This window comes from Falco cherrug, chromosome 8, assembly GCF_023634085.1.
Source record: "Falco cherrug isolate bFalChe1 chromosome 8, bFalChe1.pri, whole genome shotgun sequence".
Taxonomy (NCBI): Eukaryota; Metazoa; Chordata; class Aves; order Falconiformes; family Falconidae; genus Falco; species Falco cherrug.
The window spans coordinates 35,171,391-35,192,053 of record NC_073704.1 but is presented as its reverse complement, the minus strand read 5'-3'; the positions used below and the strand labels follow the sequence as shown (position 1 = coordinate 35,192,053).

General features: G+C 40.6%; 1 protein-coding gene across 8 annotated transcripts in view; it reads left to right on the top strand.

The window, feature by feature from the left end:
• The window catches only part of NCKAP5 (NCK associated protein 5), a 245,331-nt gene that overhangs the window by 212,068 nt on the left and 12,600 nt on the right, over positions 1–20,663 (top strand). For 6 of the 8 annotated variants that reach the window (XM_055718342.1, XM_055718344.1, XM_055718343.1 and 3 more), the window contains 2 exons: positions 4,094–4,223; positions 6,914–7,101. In XM_055718342.1, coding sequence (XP_055574317.1) covers positions 4,094–4,223; positions 6,914–7,101 — 318 coding nt within the window. The remainder of the gene's footprint in view (positions 1–4,093; positions 4,224–6,913; positions 7,102–20,663) is intronic. The other 2 variants (XR_008733526.1, XR_008733527.1) reach the window with 1 other exon arrangement.

Here is a 20,663-nt window from a genome sequence, read left to right as displayed (position 1 = left end):
TTTCTCTTCAAGAAACTTGATCTTGTTTGTTGGCTTTCCATAAGAGTTGGATCTCTTTTTTTTTTTTTTTTTTTTTTTTTTCCCTGCCCCGGCCTAGGTTTCGTTGTCTGTATGACTGTGTAGTATAAGTGTTTGAATGGATGTGCTATGGAAGTATTGTGAACAGGAAAATACTCTTCTTACATGTTTCTTTGTGGTTTTTGTTAATCCTTGCAATGATCTGTCTGTCCTTCAATCTTTTAATGAAAACTGCAGAAAGAACAGGCAAATACATATACCTGTGTGAAAGCTACTGCTGATGGTTGTCAAGTTACTCATAGTCAGGAATGCCAAGCTGTGAAGCCCCCTGAAAAGTACAGGGTCAGCAGGTTAGCAAAGAGAGAAAAAAACTTTATCAAGAAAGTGGGCGTTAAGTAAGGAAACTGTCAGACTGCTAGTTGCAAGAAGCTAAAAACATTTTGTTGCGTAGCTTTTTTGCATCCATGTATTTACCAACTGAGGTATCTCGCATTTTTATATGGACCATTCTCTGGATATTTGGAGGAACTCCTCTTCTTAGTGGCAGAGTTCTGAGAGGAGGTAAGTAGGTTGAGGAGTATAGGGGGGCACAAGAGAGAGATAGGTACTGGAACCACACCTTAACTTCCCTGAGACAGGCCCAACAGGCAGACAGGACGCATGACACAGAGGATTCCCTGTCCTTTCCCCACCTGGCTGAACACTGTGACTTAAGGGACAGGCGGCAATGGCATCAGGACAGGTCTCCCCTGTGACCACCCCACCTCCCCAGGTACCTGTGCATGATAGATACAAGGCTCTGCAAGTGGAACCAAACAGTAACAAGGACAATAGTTCATCTAGCATGGAGGTTAAGTCAACCTATGCCCTGCATCAAAACTGCTTCCATAAAGAAAAAAGATGGGTCATTGTCATAGGAGACTCCCTTCTGAAGGGAACAGAAGGCTGAATATGCAGACTAGACCCACTTCTTGAAGTCTTCTGCTTCCCTGGGGCCCACATTAAACATGTGAAGGGAAAGCTTCCTGCCCTGGTACAGTCCTCAGATTATTACCCATTACTGACTGCTCAGGCAGGCAGCCATGCAGTTGTAACAAGAAGTCTGAGGGCAATCAGGAGAGACTTCAGGGCCTTGGGACAACTGGTTAAGGGATCAGGAGCACAAGTAGTGTTCTCCTCTATTGGTCCAGTTGCAGGGAATAATGAGAGAAGAAACAGGAAGAGCCAGCAGATCAATACCTGGCTCCGACCCTGGTGTCACTGCCAGAGTTTTGGCATTTTTGATCATGGGTCAGTCTACACAACACCGGGCCTGCTGGCAACAGGTACACCTGTCTCAAAGACAGTAAAGGATCTTTGTCCAGGAGTTAGCAGGGCTCACGGAAAGAGCTTTAAACTAAATTGGAAGGGAGAAAGGAATAAACCCAGGCTTACTAGAGATAATCCTGGGGATAGTACACCAGTGTTTGAGGGACAGTGTGCTAGCGAGGTCCTTCAGTTTGCCATCCCAGCGGAGGCAGGGTGCAGAGACCCATGCAGCAGCAAAGACGCAGGGATTACTGATGTGTGAAAAACCACAGAAGCACCCGAGAACAGTCACACAGGAATTGGGGCTTATCCCCTCCAAAAAGGTGGTGGGATCAACAGCCCAACTGAAGTGCATCTACACCAGTGCACGCAGCATGGGCAACAAACAGGAGGAGCTGGAAGTCACTGTGCAGCAGGAAACCTGTGACATAGTTGCCATCACGGAGGCACGGTGGGATGGCTCGCACAACTGGAGTGCTGCAGTGGATGGCTGTCAACTCTTTGGAAGGGCAGGCAAGGGAGGAGGCAGTAGCCCTCTGTGCTAGGGAGTGTTTTGATTGTCTAGAGCTTAACGATGGTGATGATGGGGTTGAGTTGTGCAGGACAGCCGGGGGATCTGGCCCAGCCAGCGCGGGGTTATGGAAGGCAGGTCCGTGCCAGGGACCCCGATCTCCTCCTGTGACAGGGAGAGTCCCTCAGCGGGCGCGGGAGGGGCTGGGGGCTGTGCCTGGGCCTTCGTAAAGCCTTTGCCAGGGTCTCCCGCAGCATCTCCCGGAGGAACCGGCTGCCGTGGCTGGGGCGGGTGCATTCTGTGTCGGGTACGAGACCGGCCGGACGGCTGAGCCCAAGGAGCGGTGCTGAGTGGAGTTACATCCAGTTGGTGGCTGGTGACAGGTCGTGTTCCCCAGGGCTCCATGCTGGGGCCAGCCAGCAGCCCTGTTTAATATCTTTATCAACAATCTACATGAGAGGATTGAGTACGCCCTCAGTCAGTGCACAGATGACACCGAGTTGGGAGGAATGTTCATCTGCTTGAGGGCAGGAGGGTTCTGCTGAGGGATCTGGGCAGACCGGGCCCATGGGCCAAGGCCAGGGGTGTGAGGTTCAGCCCAGCTCCATGCCGGGCCCTGCCCGTGGGTCACACCAGCCCCAGGCAGTGCCACAGGCTGGGGGCAGGGGGCTGGGAAGGGGCTGGGGGGGCTGGCACCCGGCTGAACAGGACCCCCGTGTGCCCAAGGAGGCCAGCAGCACCCTGGCTGGTACCCGAAGCAGCGTGGCCAGCAGGGCCAGGGCAGGGACCGTCCCCCTGTGCTCGGCCCGATGTGGCCGCCCCTTGACCCCTGTGCCAGGTGTGGGCCCCTCTCTGGCACTGTCAAGCACTGGAACAGGCTGCTCAGGGAAGTGGTTGAGTCACCATCCCTGGAGTTATTTAAAAGACATGTAGATGTGGTGCTTAGGGGTACGATTTAGTGGTGGACTTGACAGTGTTGTTAATGGTTGGACGTGATAATCTTAAGGATCTCTTTCAACCTAAATTGTTCTATAATTTTCTGATTTAGAACAGAAGCAGAGATAAAATTGCTTGTCTTGTGTGTCACTGACAAACTGGTGGTGAATCCTCTGTAGCACAGTAGTGTTGGCTTCCAAGTAACAACCACATCAGTATGTTCTTCACCCTGAGCCAGTCGTGACTGACCACCTCCAGTTCCAAAACCATCTTTACATGATACATGTGTTATGCTAAGTTGTCTGCCTAAGACTCAGAAGGTCGGCGTGGGTGTAGCTGATATGTGAATGTGGTTCAATGGCTTCGGGACTACAGCTGACTTGTAGTCTCCCAGTTTTACAGGTAAAGCTGGGCATACCCGGCTACATGCAGGTATCCTCAGGCCTGGTCCCCTCTCCACAAGTATGTGCTTCCTATGAAGTTGGATGTCCTTCTGCATGAGTTAAAAACTGTGACATGAATGGGAAGATGAGGAAATAACACTCTCTGAAAAACAGAATTAAAAACTCTTTTGATTCTCTGATTGGCAGTTGGGGTTAGAATAGCAGGTGGTATTTGTACCTGTTTTGTGGGTTTTATTGTACTGAGCTGCTTCTCCTAGAAGTTTTAAGTCTTCAGGTCTTCCATGATTAGAAGCTGTCCAGAGCTGTCAGTGTTCCTCTTTACTCGCAGAAGAAAATCCTTAGTGTTGCCTCCGGAAGAGAAATGGGATAGGAATCAGCGAGGAATTAAGGGCTCTCCAGTACTGTAATGTAAATGCCAGGACAAAGAACATGAAATTAGGAAGAATTTAGGATGTACTAATATAGAAAGCATGAATATCGTCTACTGGCCATCCTAATGGTCTCTAGAATTGCAACAAACTATTTGTTGTGTGATAATTTTACATGTTACAAATACACTGTATTAAACATACTTGTGAAGTTTGAAAATTTAACTTGGTGGATGACATTATCTGAAAATGTTGGTAGATATGAAAATAATGTAATAGTGAAAAAAGTGGTATAATCTGGACTGTTTCTGCCAGACTAACTCAGGAGACTTACCAGGAAGAATGTGTTATTTCTCCCATGTCAGACTGATGATTCCTTGCTTGAAAGAGAAGTGATTAGTTACACTAGTAATGCAGACTTTTTTCAAGCTGGACTATCAATTTATACTGCATGATGAATATAAGATGTTCCACTCGTAATACCATCTTCAGCATTATTTTGATATATATGCATCATCTGAATGATTGCAATACCCTTATTTGTACAGGACAGAGCTCTGAGAGTGTGTACTTACTCTGCAAGCAGCAGTGACACTGAGCTGGAGCCAGAGTATGAAACAAATTATTTTAGAACTGCAGAGGAGACTTTTGTAGAGTTAACAAAGAACAACAAACAAGGTAATTGAAAATTTGTACATAAAAATGTGTATCCCTCATCTCCACTCTGACTCAGCAGCAGATAGTGTTTGTCATTGAACTTTCCATCTAGTTTTCACTTTCTAACCCCCGATTTTACTTCAGTCTAATTTTCCATTAGCTTGATATTACTTCTTGCTTTTTACTCTATGTGTGTGTCTTTTTTTCCTCTCTTCCACAGTTTTTGCTAGCAGGGGCTTAACTTGCAGATTTTTGTGCATAAATCCCTGCAGTGTAAGTAAAAAGAACTCTTCTGTTACATTATTACAAAATCTAAGTGGTGACTATAAAGATAGCTTCCCTTTTTTTCTTTTCAATTATATTAGGCAGTTGAAATAATGTAATGATCAAGGCCATAGTTTTCCAACCTCTGTATCAAAGTGGTGCTGGTTATGGTGCCATAGTGAAGTCTCTCTTATTGTCCTCTGAGTATTTATTGCCATTTTCAAGTATCAAACCTTTTTGTGAGAATTGTTGGCAATTTGGAATTTACTGAATTCCACTAGGTAAAAACACATTAAGTTAAGTTCTTGAGATAATAGTTTTCTGTGTTTAATAACCCAAGAAATTGCTGTCTCGTCTTGACCACCAGCTTGCTGTGATGCAAGCCACCTTTTCAGTGCAGATGTGTGCCCTCTGGGAGGGGTAGGAGTGTGCGGCTCATATCCTTGCCTACACTGCCGATGGCTTCCCTGCAGGAGATAAATTCTGGTGAGTGCAAAGGCTAGTGCAAAGTCTCAGCACCACTGAAGTCCTGAGAGCTTAAGCAGTACTTCAGTGATTTGTAGGATTTGCACTGACCCTCTGCACAGCAGTGAGCTTGACCTAGCAGAGATTAGCACCTACAGTAGATACTGCAGTGGTGAATGCATTAAAAATACTGTGGATGGCTAGATATGTCGACAGACATACTGTGCTCTTTAGCGTCTGCTGGGACTTGGACTTAAAGTTGGCATTTTCAGAGCTAATCCATTTTTTTTGATTCCACCAGAGAGAGAGCAGAGTAGGAAGCTAGGACAGTTTATTTACATTACTCCTGTAACTTTATATTTTTAATAGGTATGAAATGTTGCAAGTCATTTAACTCAGCCCGTAAACACTTCTTTTTGCAGGTGTTGCTTTTTACAAATAGTGTTCTAATACAGGAAAAATGTATTTTGCTAAAGAGGCAGATAAGCATTTTTTCTGTATTGATCACAATTTGCAAAAAAAAAAAAATTTTATCGTGTGTGCGGTTGCATTAAATGGCAGCAAATCCCCAGTTTAATGATACCTAAGAATGACTTGAAGTCACCATTTTACATAGCAAATCATTAATTTTATGTATATGGCTTTGGGGCTAGTAACAGAACTAAAATTCATAATTGTGACTGAGACAAATAGAAAAGAAAATTACAATAAAGTGTTATTGCAAAAGTATTTCTGCTATGGTCCTTTCTTGTAGTCAGGGCTTCTGTTCTGTGCTCTGTAAATGCAGTTCTCACATCATATTAATAAAAATACTTTATTCCATTCTGTGTTCAAAGATCTTAGCTTCTTTATGCACACAAGTGATACAACCTCAGAACATCCACATGAGGCTGAGGCAGGGGCTGCAGCAAACCAATTCATAGAGAATATTTTAATACATATAGATAATTGTATTTATTAGATGAGTCCCCAAAACATAAATGAACTGGTTGCACAGTTACAGTGTTGGAATGATTTTTAATTTTCATTTATGAGCAGTGAACAGAAAGACTTGAAAGATTGAGTGCCCAATGCAAAGGCTATTAAAAGTCAATGATAAGACCTTCATTGATTTAGTGGCCTTTGGATGAGACTCCCAGTACATTGCCCAATGTTACAGAGAAGGTCAGTAGAATAGCAGGGAATAAGCCAAATATTCTAAGTTCTTCTGTTTCAACCATGAAAATGTTTTGATTCCAATTTCATGAAGGCTTTATCCTGATGCGATTTGGTTGCAGGCGCTGGAAGCAGCAGCTCTTCTAATGCTATAGATTACAAGGTAGAGTTGAAGTTTGTGTAGCAAGAAGTGTGAGGAAAGAAGCTAGATGTCAGTCTCTGTCTCTTGTGCATTTTCATGAAGCTACAGAAAATTTCTTTGGTTTTGTTTTGATCTTCTGAATGAATTTTCAGCCTTGGACTTTGGAAACTGAGGTTTTTATTTGTAATGTTCTTGTATTACAGTAGGATCCATAAAAAATAGGTAGGACCTGTTTCTTACCTTACTAGTGTATTTTAAAAACTGTTATATTCATTAGCTAAGAAAGGATTATCAAATATGGTGGGACTGAAAGACATGCTAAAGGAATTCAGCCTATCTGCCATGTAAGGCTATTAAAAGAGAACAAAAACATATAGCGAATAAATAAGTAGAACAATACCCCAAAATTAACCATCTTGTCTGTAATTAAAACAGAAAGGAAATTAATTCTGGCTGTCTCATACCATCTCCTTCACCTTGAGTATTATGTATGAACAGTCCCCTGTATATGCATTGATTGGAGAGTCAGGAGCTCATATTTTAATGCTTTTATTACATTGAATTTCAGATACCTTAAAACATGTGGAATACATTTTAAAAATGTAGAATTACATTACAATGTATGTAGACTGCATTTCAATAATTAAATATGCGGGAATAATGCTGTATTTGACATCTCTTACAGCTGTGCAGGAAAAACAAAATCAGAGAAAGTCATTTCTGGGGAACCCAATGTCAATCTTGGATTTATACCAGCACAGTCTCTGTGGCCATTTTGGAGAGGATGGACCTGAACAATTAACACATTACAGTTTAATTGAGCAGCTGAGCGGAGCTTCCAGTAAAGACAGCAAGGGCAAGGAGAGTCCAACTGTGAGTTACTGTGATTTTTATATTACCTCTCATTTTATTCATGATTATTTTCATTTGTCTCTTGTTTTTACCTGAATGTGTTGATTGATCACAAAAACCAGGCAGACTTGGAGAAAAAAACAGCATGACCGGCAGAAGAGTGAAGATCTAAGTATTTTTAGAACTGAATGGTACATTCTGATGCTCAGCTGTCATAGAATTAGACTTCCAAAATTGACAAGTAGAGACAGGATAGTGCTAGCACTCTACCATTAGAGAGGAGTTGAAATTTCAGGCTCGAATTCATCTTTTAAGGCTGCTCCTTCACATGTAGTTGGATAATACGTATAACATAACAATGTAGTAAGTGACTTAAACATCTGAAGTAGTATTCCTGAAAATTCAGATGAAACTGTGCTATGGAACAGCTATCTTCTGATCTCTTTTGAAATAACTTTTGGTGTTAGCTATGGAACTCCTAATTTTTGAGGGTTTAAAACATTATTTTGATGAAGATCAGTCCTGATCTGATTGGTGGATCTTGACACTGAACAAACACATTTATTTTCTCTACTTCATGTGAATCCACTTGCTATTTCTATGTCTAAAAGCATTGAACCTGACATCATACAGTCTCAACAACCCTGAAAAGCAACTTCTTAGTCTGCTCTTTTCCTCCTCTTTTTCATGTCTTCTCTCATCCTCACACTACTTTCTCACTTTTTCTCTCCTTTGCTCTAACAAGCCTATTTGTTTGAAAATACAGCCACCCGGCCATGATCCACTGTAATCATTTTGCCTCTACGTTCAATCTCTTTCCCCAACTCTTTTTCTTAAATGCAAGCTTTTTTGTTTCTGTGTGTATCATTCAGGATATTTTGGGTATGTTACAGTATAATCAAAGGTGGGAGCAGAAAACAGTGAGTGAGCTGCTATTTTGTAGCATAGTGGTATAGTTCATAAGTGAAAAAAAATTTTTGTCCCTTCCCAGACTCCAGTTTTTAGCTTCAGAAAATCACTGTGCATTGTAACTGCAAAGGTGATTAACCAGAGTTAGAGTCTTACAGCTCTCAGGAACCCAGGCCAAATGTGCAGAAGGAATGTGTGGAACAAACTGGCAATGTCCCTGTTTATTCCAACTCTGCTGGCATGAAAGCCCTGCTTAACTGAATATTAAATTGACTCACAAACTTCAAAAGAAAAATCCTGAAACGTATCATCTGCTTCATTTCACAATCAACCAAATTTCACTACTACCCAGAATATGATTCAGTTTGAATATATCTGGGTCATATTAGATAGGACAATTTTGAAGAATCTGGTTTCATAGTTGGGAAGAAGAAAAGGAAGAAAAAATAAAAAGGTAGTAGAAGTGTATTATCAAGGATAGAGGAAGGAAGATAATTTGAGCATCCACATAATTCTTCATCTTCAACATCTAGAAATGCATAGCTTAATTATGCAAATGAAATTCAGTATTTATGTATGCATATATATAAAAATACGTAAAAATCAGTTCTGCTTTCTGAAGGCCAAGGTCTTTTGCTATTAACAGAGCAGTTAGATTTGATTCCACTATAGAAAAGTGGCTCAGAGTTGCATCTACTTTTAATTCATTCTTCTCATGCTTTTCTTGTATATGACATCTCTGGAATGTGCCCAATCAGCATCAAAATGTAAACAAAACTTAGGGAAATAGCCTTAGGATACTTGTAAAAATCCATCATTAAACTAGAAGGCAACAAGTATAACTCTGCACTAGCATTTTTCATGCACTGTGTTGGGGGACTTTCAAGATTACTTTCTGAGGATCTGAAATAGCTCTCAAAACAGCATTGCCTCTTGATGAACAGCGAAAGCTCAATAAAGCACTAGAGATTTGCCTATTAGTATTAAACTTTTCAGAATGACAAATGAGAAGCAGTAACCATGAAAAGCAGGTTGCCCTGAACTCCTTGTTTGAACCAGCACAGCAAATTTTTCTGAGCTGTAATTTATCCAACCCAGGAAGATCCACAGTCTGTTTAAATTAGAACTGTGTGATCTGGAACATTACCCCAAAAAAAGGGGGACACCAGAAACCCAGGCACTTAAGTCCAACAACTTTAAAAAAAAAAAACAAAACAGATAAATTTGGGGAGGGCGGGCAAGGGGTGCAGCTTTCATGCATAGTATTTGACATTTTGAAAAAGGAAATGCTATGTGCTTTGAATTTCATTCCCAAATGCTGTGCGTGAAGCCTTTAGAAAATAGAACAACCAAGTGTTGTGATGGGCAGGATGAGTTTGTGCTGCTTGTTGAAAAGAGCAGTGTACTGTATCCGTTCCTCAGCCCAATTAAATTGGACTGTACAGCACCAGTATGATAGTGGCTTCAGACTGGGTGCTCTAATGAGGGATTCTGGCAGGAAGCTCTGTTAACCCAGACTTACTGTCATTTCAATTGTCTCCTCACCACACATGTTCACCAGCATTACCCCCAAAGTATATGCCGAAGTTTTATCTGCAAAAAAGCATTGCACAGAAGGAGTTTCAAAAGGGAAATAACCAATGGGTGATTACCATGATAAAAGGACACTGAATGGGCAGTTTGAGGAATCAAAAAAGGCTTTTACACATTGAAAGAAGAACTATTTATTTTTCCAGTTTCTTACCTGCCAAGTCTTAAACACTATCCTGGTTAAATTCTCTCATCACTAAGACCAATTTTATGTTACATGTACTTTGACCTGGGAAGCATGTTCTGAAATAATGTCATCCTTTCGTACACCGCAGAATTTTGGACAAGAAAAACAAATGGCAATTTCAAAGAAAGAAATAAGATGCATTGAATCACAGACATAAAACTTTCACTTAAATTAACAGCTATGGTGTGTTTTCATGTAGGATTTTCAGAACAGGAAAAAATAATTTTTATATGAATCAAATTAATTTTAATTGAACAGTAACTTCTCTGATTTCATAAAACATATGCAGCACCTGATCCAAAGTCCACTGCAGTCAGCCCATGGGAGACACCTACTTAGTGAAACTGCAGTGAGGCCTGCATTAAACAGCTGTTCCTCTTCCCTGTAGCAGCAACTGCTAGTGCATCGAGCAGTTTGCTGACATCATGATGGCTATTTTTGCAATAAAAAAAGTATTTCACATTTTAGTAATTCACTGTTTAGACTTCAAAAGCTCAGTGATCTGTTTCTTCTTATAAGAATTCAAAAAACAAGATAAATTTCCCTCACCCAGGCCCTTTATTTAAAAACTTACTTTATGATCAAACAAGAACTGACACAAGACTTTTTATTGTCAGCTTTGTTCCCTTGGAGAAGTAACTGAGTTGGTCAAAGATTTTATTACTTAATCATCCTTATGTTCCCAAAGCATCAAGAAAAATATGTTTTCTTCTCTGTCCTTAACCAGCCACCACATAATTGTTTTCTGTAATACAGCCATTCTTGTTTTCTTTTGTCCTTTCGTATTACTCAATTTGAGTCACCGTCAAGGCTTGCTTGTATTTCAAGGCATGACTTGAGCACTTCAAAGAAATCATGCTTTATGGAAGGGGTTGATACCCATCACAAGTTTCTAAATTCTCTTGTTTTCCCTAAGTTGTGTGACATACGTGAGAAATCTGACATTTCTGGCACAGTTACAATGTTGACTGCATCAGCAATGTAACTAGGGGGTTCAGTTAATGAAAGAGGCTTGTCTGTACAATGTGAAGTTACAGTCTTCCTCAACACAGCAGTTTGTGTGTGTTGTACAGATGATTCATGAAGGAAATCAACTGTTCAAATCACTGTGTCTTGCAGTTCAAGTAGATATTAGAGCTTGCTGGCAAATACAGGGAAAGGAAAAATCTGAGAAGTTGCTGCTGTTTTGGCTGCACTTACAAATGGGACTGACATGGCGGCATTCCCAGATACGCTCAAGGTTTTTTACAGCCGAGTAAGCTGATTGGGAGTTAATGCTGTATGATTGAATCATTGCTCTCACAAGCCTTCTAATGCATCATATTAACAGAGGGGAATATCCACAAAAGGACTAGAAACAACAGTGAGGAAGTTTGGTAATTGCACAACACTTGCCATCCTCAAGGATTCCAGATCATTAAGCTGATACTATAGAGGGTGTTCCAACATTCCTGAATTACAGCGATAGTTAAAGCAGCCTAGACACCTCTGCAGGCTACACTAAACAGGAGTAAGAGAAAAACAAAGGCAGGCATGAGCTGCTTCTGTTTGTGTCTCATCTCCTACAGAGATCAGTAAGACTTGAGCTAGGGTATGAATTGGCAGTACACTGGGCACTTTGCACTGTTCAGCTATTTAGGCAGGCCTTGGAGAACGTGCCAGCAAAGTTTATGTCCTGATTTGGGTTCTCTGAGTCACTTCTGAAGGGGCCTTGTTTTCTCTGAAAGAGGGAAGCTTTTAGGCTCTTAAATGGAGCCCCTATTTAAAAAGACTCTCCATGTTTAAATGTCTGAAGTAGTTCTAGAGCGACTGTGTGCACTCTGCTTTCACAGATAACTGATGTTTTTCACATTATCAGATATGCTTAGGGAGGGATTCTGCTTATCACATGTGGAGAAGACTAAGATAATTATTTGGGTCCAATTAGCAGTTGGGAAGAGGTGCATCCTAAGAGTTTAAGTGGGAAGAGGTACTGACCTGTGGAACTACTTGCTTCCTTGCCTTGACCAGAGAAAGGGAGCCTATGCAGCTAGCTTATACTGAGTACCAAACTTTCAACCCAAAATTAGCAAGATGAACATTGCCCCAAGCTTTCCTCTGTGGGTAGCTAATAAAAAGCAGCTATTGTAGCTACCATTTGTATTTTAGAGAGTGAAACTGCATCTCAGTGCACCCTCAGGTGAGTGCTAAATAATTACCTTGCTTATACTTTCATAAAAATAAGAGTTCCTGCAGCTGGGGCAGCACTGGGTGGTACTTGGCTAGTTGCTTGGTCTCAGGATCTCAGTTTCACTGTCTGTAAATTGGGAACAGCAATATCTATCTCATGTTACAACCAGAAAGAAAACAGCAAATGCTCTAGATGACCTACATCTTGTTTTGTACAATGTGTGTGTTACTACAAATACAGAATCTGAAGCAACTCTTAAAAATTTTGTACCAGAAAGTAATAGAAGATAGAAGGGATCCCTTGTCAATAAAAGAAACTATCTAGATGGGCTTCATCAAATCTAGGAAGTAGTTGATTATGGATTTCTGTGTACTGATTGTAAAAGTCAGTTTCCTGTGTATCAAGGACAGAAACCTCACCTCCTCTTTGCTATTTTCCTTGCTAGGCTTAAAAGAGAGGAAGATGACAAGGTGAGGAGGGAATTAGCTATATTTCCTTTCCTAGCCCTGATGAACCAAAGATATTAAGGAAGATACTGCTATTGTACAACTTGTAAATGGGGAATAAGTCTGCAGATTCATTCACCCATCTGTTGTGTTTTAAGATCAAGGCTTTTCTTTCATGTAAGGTATTAGTATATCAAATCATTGCATATGTTTAGGGAGGTGGTCTATTGATGTAAACATTAGAAGATGCCAGCCTAGAACCAGACGTTCATCCTCCTTGTCACAAAAATGGAAAATAATGTTTACTGTATTTATGCTTTTGTATCAGATCTTCAGAATTCACATCATGTTAGCACAGGGTGTAGTATTGAAGATCCAGCAACAGTTTTATAAAGGGCAGTGTTACAAAGAGAAAGTAAACTACCCAGCAGACTTGTTTGTCCATCTGGGGGTCAGCACCTCTGTTTTGAAAGCAGAGCAAACTACCTCACCCAAAGAAAAGGAGCACATTCTGAGCACCGTGCTTGAATTGGCTAGGACCCAAGCCAGGAGTCTCCTGGTGGTGTAAAGCCGCACAGCCATACCCATTTGGGTCAGAGTGCAGTCCAGTCACGGCAGCCCTGAAGTGGCCAAGCTGGAGCTAGGCTGTCCTGAGCTCATTGCCTCATGCGTGCTTGCTTGGAGCTGCCCTGCCTCCAGAGCTGGTGCTGCCAGGCAAGGCCGCGTCTGTCTGCCACCACCGCGGGTATGTCACCGAGAGCGCTCACACAAAGCCTTACGGGGCATGGACTGCACTACTGAAATAGCCACTCTGCACCACAGCTCTGTCCCGTTCCCTAAACCTGGTATGTGTGCAGGTCTTTAAGCCACATGTTTCCATTTGTCAAAATTGTTTCAGTCAAATTTGCCCACTGACAGGCTTGGGGCTGCGAGACTTCCTCTCTATTTAATCAAAGGTTTTTGATTCTCAGATGAGTGATGCAATACTTGTTCCGTCAAAGCAAAAGCTGTCTGAGTAATTACCCAAGTTGATGTAAGATCTATTGTCAAGGGAATTTTATAGGAGTATTTGACAATGCAAGTGACAAAAACCACAGGACCATGATCTGATAAGAAAACAGATTTTACCGTACCACCCATGGGAGTAGTACAGAATTAAAAATATTTTTTCTAGCCTCAAGTCTGATTCAACTCATGGGGAAATGTGAAATTAGAAATAGGCTAGGATGTCTCCAGACATCAACAAAACCTACATCCCTGCGTGTTTTTTTCCCCTCCATAGGGCAAGTTCACATTCTGAGACCTGCTACTGAGCCTTATATCCCTAATCAGGTCTTACTGTTTCTAGTATCTTGCCATCAAAGTTACCTCCAAAAAGTAGAGTGAAGAGACAGCAAAACAAGCCATTTGAAGACTGCTAGGTAGTCTCTTGGGAGCAAAGTCTCACTTGACATGTATCACTTAAAAGAAATGTTGTGTAGTGTGGAAGAACATTCTTACAGTTAGCCTGAGGAGCTAGCTTGGCAACAATAAAAAGCTGCAGTTATACAGAGACTCGTTTCTCTCCCTGTGCCTTCTAGGTGAAACAACTGAGGCTTCTTACACTGCTGAGACTTTTAGTAAAAAATCATGCAGTGAAGGGTGGCTCAGCAAGGAGGATGGTAACATTCTCCGTAACTTTTTTAAGTTTTTAAAAGGCTTTGGCAAGGCAAAACAACATTTGGAAGGCAGAGTCCGCCAGAGAAGATAACTTTTTTAATGGTATGCAAGGGATATTTTTAGGAAAAACTTACCCTAAAAAAAACTGGAAGCTGTTATCTGCTGATACAGTTCTGCTTCTAGCACTAATGGACTCAGTAGTTTTAGTACTGTGCCACCACATCCCGTTCTGACTAGCCCTCCAGCTGGTGTAAAAGTTCTGTTTTATGTTTGGTTAGTGTATTTATGAGGACGGGTAGGTGGCGACATTTTAACTCAAATATCTTTTAGCGCAGAGTTTTAAAAGAGTATTTGGATATTGGTGAAGGACAGAAAGTCTTTGGCATAGTACAGCAGGCTGTGTGGCATTTAAAACACATGGTGTGCAAGGCTAGCAGGAGAATACTTTGGATGGGAGTCTGAGAGAAGACGCGGAGGAAGTGAAAAGCTGTAGCTACAGGAGGAAAGTTAAGGACTTGAAGCATCACTGGCATGTAGGTGCAGTTCTAGTGCCTATGGCACAGTGTCATGTAACGCTAAATGCCCAAATAATTCACAGCACGGAGTGAGCTGTGCCTTTGTATGTGGTTTGTCAGGTGCCAGATGCAGATGTGTGGGCTTGTCTGATTTAAGGCAACACATTGAACTGTCCTGTGGCTGCAGCTGGAGTGCTGTGCTGACTGAATATAACCCCTTTGGCACTGTAAGGAGGGAAGAACTTTGACCTTTGAGTGGAAAAACTTAATCACTGGAGCAGAAACCCCCTGTCCCACCATCTCGGCACGTAATTTCAAATTACAGAGAGAACCTTATCTTTTCAGCATGTAGGAGCTGCATAACTATATTACACACTGGCAAAAAGTCCTGCAGCTCATTTGCTGGAGTACCCAGAGGAATGGTCCAAACCTGCTTGTGTACAAATGCCCAGAGCAACACAGAGCTGTACGGAGCTAATTTACAGTGAGCCTGCTTGGGCAGTGTTAGCACAGCTCCTTATGGCCTGGTTACTCCAGGTCATTTCTCGGCAGGGCTGAGCAGCTGAAATAAGCAGAGTGTTGATAAGACCCCACCACGTTTGGTCCCAGCCCCCAGTTTGCTCATCAGTATCTTCGCATCACACTGTGCTGTGCCTTGCAGATACACCCTGAGCACTATAACATCTATTTGCCTATTAACTGAAGATTACATAAGGATTTGATAGACGCTGTGGCTCTTAGGTGTAAGTAGGTAGATTCTTTAGTCTAGTAAGAACCAGAAGTACTGCTGAGCAAAAGTATCATCAGTGATTTCCCTGAGTGGAAAATGTTCTGAGCTGTTTTTCAAAGGTTTGACAGATGGAGCTGCTGTGATTTGCAGCATGGCCCAAAGTGCACTAATGTTTCTGTCATTTGTAACCAGACACTCTTCAGTCCTCCATCTTTGGAAATAAAGCTTTAGGTTTCATTTCTCTCCATGTTGAATTGGAATATTATAACAGCACTGTAGGCCAAAATGGAATTCAGGGCACATTAACAGCAACAAATGATAAATATTAGTAAGTTTCTGAGATAGTGTAATTGTTGTAATGGTAGAAATTATATTAGTAATAAAAGAAAAAGCTAAAAAATAAATTGGATACCATAAACATTGGATTGACTCAATCAAAATAAGAGCAGTAGGGCAGAGAGGTATTCAGTGAGCTGTTTGTTTTCTGAAGCTGGAAAATATTTTGACTCCAAGAGGAGCATCTGATTAGCGAAGTTAAATGAGATGAATAATGCTGTAATATTTTTGTGAATTGTTTTTCCAGCTGAAACTTGCCTTCCTTGTCTACAACAGTGATACGTTTTGCATAAAGCACTCAAACATCATGCAGGGAAGGGTAGGAAATGACTGATCTTTTAGTATGAGAGTTCCATTCTGAGCAGAATACATGAAGAATAAGTTACACAGCTGATGGTAGTAGAAACTGTGGCAGTATACTGAAAATATATTAGCAAAGTATTTCTTTTTTTAAGAGGATGCTTTTTCTTTTCATGTGTATACAGACAATAATACCCTAATCAACACAGTCTTTGAAAAGAAGGCAAATTTTATGTCAAATACAAGCGAAAGTCATACTGAAATAATTTGCAGGTGTTTATAGTTTGTTCTACAAGCTGTTTTCATCTCCCCAAAGTGATTCACCTTTTATTTATATGAGAAGTTATACTGGATTTTGAGCAATATGACACACAGATTGTCTAAATACTCAAGAAAAATATTGGTTACATATTTTTTGTGAGCTCAAACACTCTATAGCACGTCCCAAAATGAAGTATTTTATTTTTTTACTGTATTTTCAGGCCCCGATACGTGAATTCCAGGACTTGTGCAGCATCCATATTATTTTAATGGAAAGTAGTGTTTGTATTTGGTAGGAGAAATAAACATGGGATTTAGCAGATTTGTTAGAATTAAGTGACACAGGGATGTTTGGGAAGTTTGTAAGGTATAGCTATACAATTTAAATGTCTAATTATCTTTCACAAAGGCTAAGATGGGTGATATAAGTTTTCATAGCACTTGTCAGAGTCCTCCCAGCCTGAACTGCCCATCAATCCATCAATGACAGACACATCCTGATAGCTCCGCTCCCATTAGTGCCGCCTTCTCTGGATTACTCCACTCTTTGCCTGATCATTAATAGAGGTCACTAAAACTTTTACATATTATAAAAAGCTGTAGCCTTAAGAACTTCCCTTAACTAGTGTTATTCTCAGCAAATAAAACCCCAAGTGAGTGTTTGAAAAATTATCTGAATAATTGCCTGTCAAACATGTAAAAGTGATTTTTCTGACATCCTATTACATATGCACATATCCTATGGTTATTGAAAGCTCTATAAAGAATACTGTAAAACAAGACCTCAGATGGATTTGGGTGGATGAAGAGTAAAGCAGAAGTGGGTGGGAATGAAGAAATTAAATATGAATATATTATATTGCTGAGCGTTATAAAATTAAAATGTTAATCATGCAGTAGTAGTCTATGATATTTCTTAGAACAAGAGTGTATAAACTTCACCAAGACACCGTATCTGCAGAAAAGTTACCAGATTGAGAAACTTGTTGGTAACACATGCACTAAGGTGCAAAGCAGATTTGAAATGTAAGAAGAGCTTTTCAGACAGTGCCTGAAACCGAGGAACAGAAGTAGCTAAGCAGCCAGCACACACTTCCTGATTGCTGTTGCATGAATTATTTTGCCCTGCATAGCCTAACTGGAGAGTCTTTGTTTGTGGCCCCTAATCAGTAAAGATATAGGCCAGTTTTTTCAAGCTTCATTTCCTAATGTCTGTGCCTAAATTCATATATTTAAACACTTCAGCTGCCCAGTTTTCAAAGGTTCTAAAAATCTGCAGCTTTTGCTGATGTCTTTGACAGATTCATGTATTTGGATGCTGTGAAAATCATGGTGTTTATATAGGTGCTCGAAATCTGGTTTAGATATTCTCCCTCCATCTCACAGAATATTGATCTGTAACATCATACTTCTGTACATTTGCTTTATGGGTGATGTCATGGAACATCAGCAGACATTTTGCCCTGAGTTACAAGGAAGACCAAATACAGGGTATGTTTTAATCTAGTCCTACAATGTCACAGTTAAGATCATACCATAATGAAATTCTTTGTATTTTTAAACCCATTTCTTTGTTGCATTTTCCATAACATTCATGTATGAGCAACAGGAAAACGCTAAAACTCATCTGTGTCATTTTACGGAATATTTTTATTATTACTATTATTGGAATGTCATCCTTTCTTTCCATGTTACTGAGAACTGCTATAACAAGCCAGGGTACCAGAAAGATCAACATTTATAATACAGCTTTTCTATAAATAAAATCCATTGTAAAAACATGGAGTCTGCATTATGACATCATTAGTAGCACAGTGATGAAAACAGAAGCAGCAGAGCAAGCCAAAGAACAGCAGTCACCATCGAAAAGCAGCATAATTTGGAGGGCTGTAGCCTTTCTGGTTAACTGATAAAGACTAAATAATAGTTTTTAGAGGTTCTGTTTGCTCATGGTAATTTCATCACTTGTGATACTAGAAGATGAAGTGTCTGGCTATGTAGGAAGTTTAGGTATGAAGACGTTTATCTTATTGTCTTGTTCTACAAGGCAAATACTGTTGAGTTTTTTCCCCACGTTACACAAAAACTACTTGGTTGCTCAGTTAGTATGTTTTCTAAGTGGAAAGGGGGCACATGTTGATGGCACCCGCTAGTGTCACATGCACTTTAGCTCAGCAGTGTCTGTGCCTGTGAAAGTGTTTGGGAAGCCACACATTCTCCACCACAGCCAAAAACTTAGATACCAAGTAGGGAATGCACTGTACTTGGGATTTCAGGTACCTCCTGCAATTTCTGTGGGAGATAGAGCTTTTTTTTTGCCTCCATATCCTTTTCCTCCAGAAGGTTGTAAGACATGGAGTCTGGATATCAAAGGACAGAAGAATTCAGATTTATGCATGCATCATTATATAGATAATGACCATTCATATTTACCCAGAGGCAGAAACTGTTCAGTGTCCGCAGGCCCGATGACACAGTGCACAAACAGGATCATCTCCATAAGCTCCATAGGCTTTGGATAGCAGAAAAGCCCTGAGCTTTTACACAGGGCTGTCCAAAGAAATAAAATGATAGACAACCCCAACTGATATACCAGAGTCTGTCTTGCTGTTGCTGGTGGCATTAGCATTTGCTAACCTGTGCTAAGCCAATTTTGTGAGACAGTTGGGAGTTTAACAAACCTATTTCAGATTGTATTTTGGAAGAATCTCAAGCATGGGGGAAACTGGTCATGTTCTGTTCATTGCAGCAGATGGTATCCCATTTGGTGTTTGTTAGCTTTGTTTGCAGCTCAATATTTTGTTTCTAGGGGAACTCAGTAAGTTAAATAATTTATCTCTCTAATGCATCAAGAGTCTGATCCAAAGTCTACTGAACTCAGTGCAAAACATTTGATTAACTACCACATACACTGGATAAAATGCCAGGTCCTGTATGTTGAAGAGCATTTCAGATGCTCTCTAGTGAGAATAATACAGGCCTCTGTCTCTCCATGGAGAATTTCTTGCCTGCAAAGAAAAAACTGAATATTCAAATAGTGACAAGCTTAGTAGTTAAGAGTGCAGGACTATGGAGATCAGGATGATGTTCTGGCTGACTGTTCAAATTGCTAAACCTCTCTTGCTATTAAATTCCCCATTTTTAAATAAAGAATATAAATAATACCTTCCAGCTGCATTTGAAATTTAATCCAGTACTGTTAGCAGGCTGCTTTGAGGGCTTTGAAGGCCCCATAGCAGCGCTAAGCAAATAATCATTATCGCTTAATATTCTCATCAAGCCTTCTTACTCAATATGGGATCTTGCATTACAAGGCTAACCACAAACACATCACCCCTCTGCTGAGGAATTTTCGGAATGTCAGAAGCAAATTCACACCCTGATTCTGCAAAGAGTTTTGCATGAGTAGAGAACTGTACCGCCTTCAGCAGTCCTGCTGTCTATACAGGGCTCCTAACAATATCTGCACATGGAGGAAATTTTTATTCCATTCTTACAAGTAATTGAATCATGAATAATCTAAATTATCAATGAAATCAACACTTAAAACACTTTTTTTTTTTTTGTATTCCAGTAAATATCAAATGCCTTTTTATTTTCAGCAACACTTCTCAAATTACTCATTCACTACTAGGGCCTGGGAATTGCTGTGTTCTGTATTTTTATCCAAATTTCCTGTTTGTATCATCTTTGGTCATTCAAAAAATGAGTGCATATTAGCTCTACAGTGTGTCTGCATGAATTCCAGTTGTATTTTAGTCCTCCTAGTGGCCTATTACATTAACAGTATTATAATCTGTATCTTAGGCATAGGAACATGTTCTGTATTACCAGTATCTTACAATAGTTTGCAGTGTTCATACTATAGCAACATTTCTGTACTGGTAAGGTCAATAAATCTTCTAAAGCATTTGTCCAACAAATCCATTCATGTGGCTGGCTATCACTTCACATGCACTTTTTTTATTTATATACAAATTGTAGCCAAATCAATACAAAAAATACTACATTATTCTGTCACTGCAGGAAGCCCACTGTAGGAACAGGAGCCTGTCGTGGTTCCTCACACTGAATTCCTTCTTTGATCATTCCCAACAAAGGTTTTCTCACAGCCAAATAGTGGGGTCAGACCCCACAGAACTGAGGTTCTCAATATATCATTTTCATTGTGCTTCCTTTCTTGGAAGAAGCCTCCAGAGCCTTGTCAAAATAACACCTCACATTCTAAGTGTGGACTTTTATAGCCCAGGTGGGTTCAGCACAGATGTTTACCAGCCTTTTAGATCCTGTTAGCTGTTTAACCTAAACCTTGCTGGAATCCAGGGAAGGCAAAAGTGAAAGGCAAAGGTATGTCCAGCACACTTGTCCTTGACTCCTTTCTGTATTGAGGCTGTGCCCCTCACAGAGAGTTTGCAACCACTAATGCTTCCTACCAGATCCAGGTGAGAGACGTTTTGTATGACTGGCTGAACCACAATAC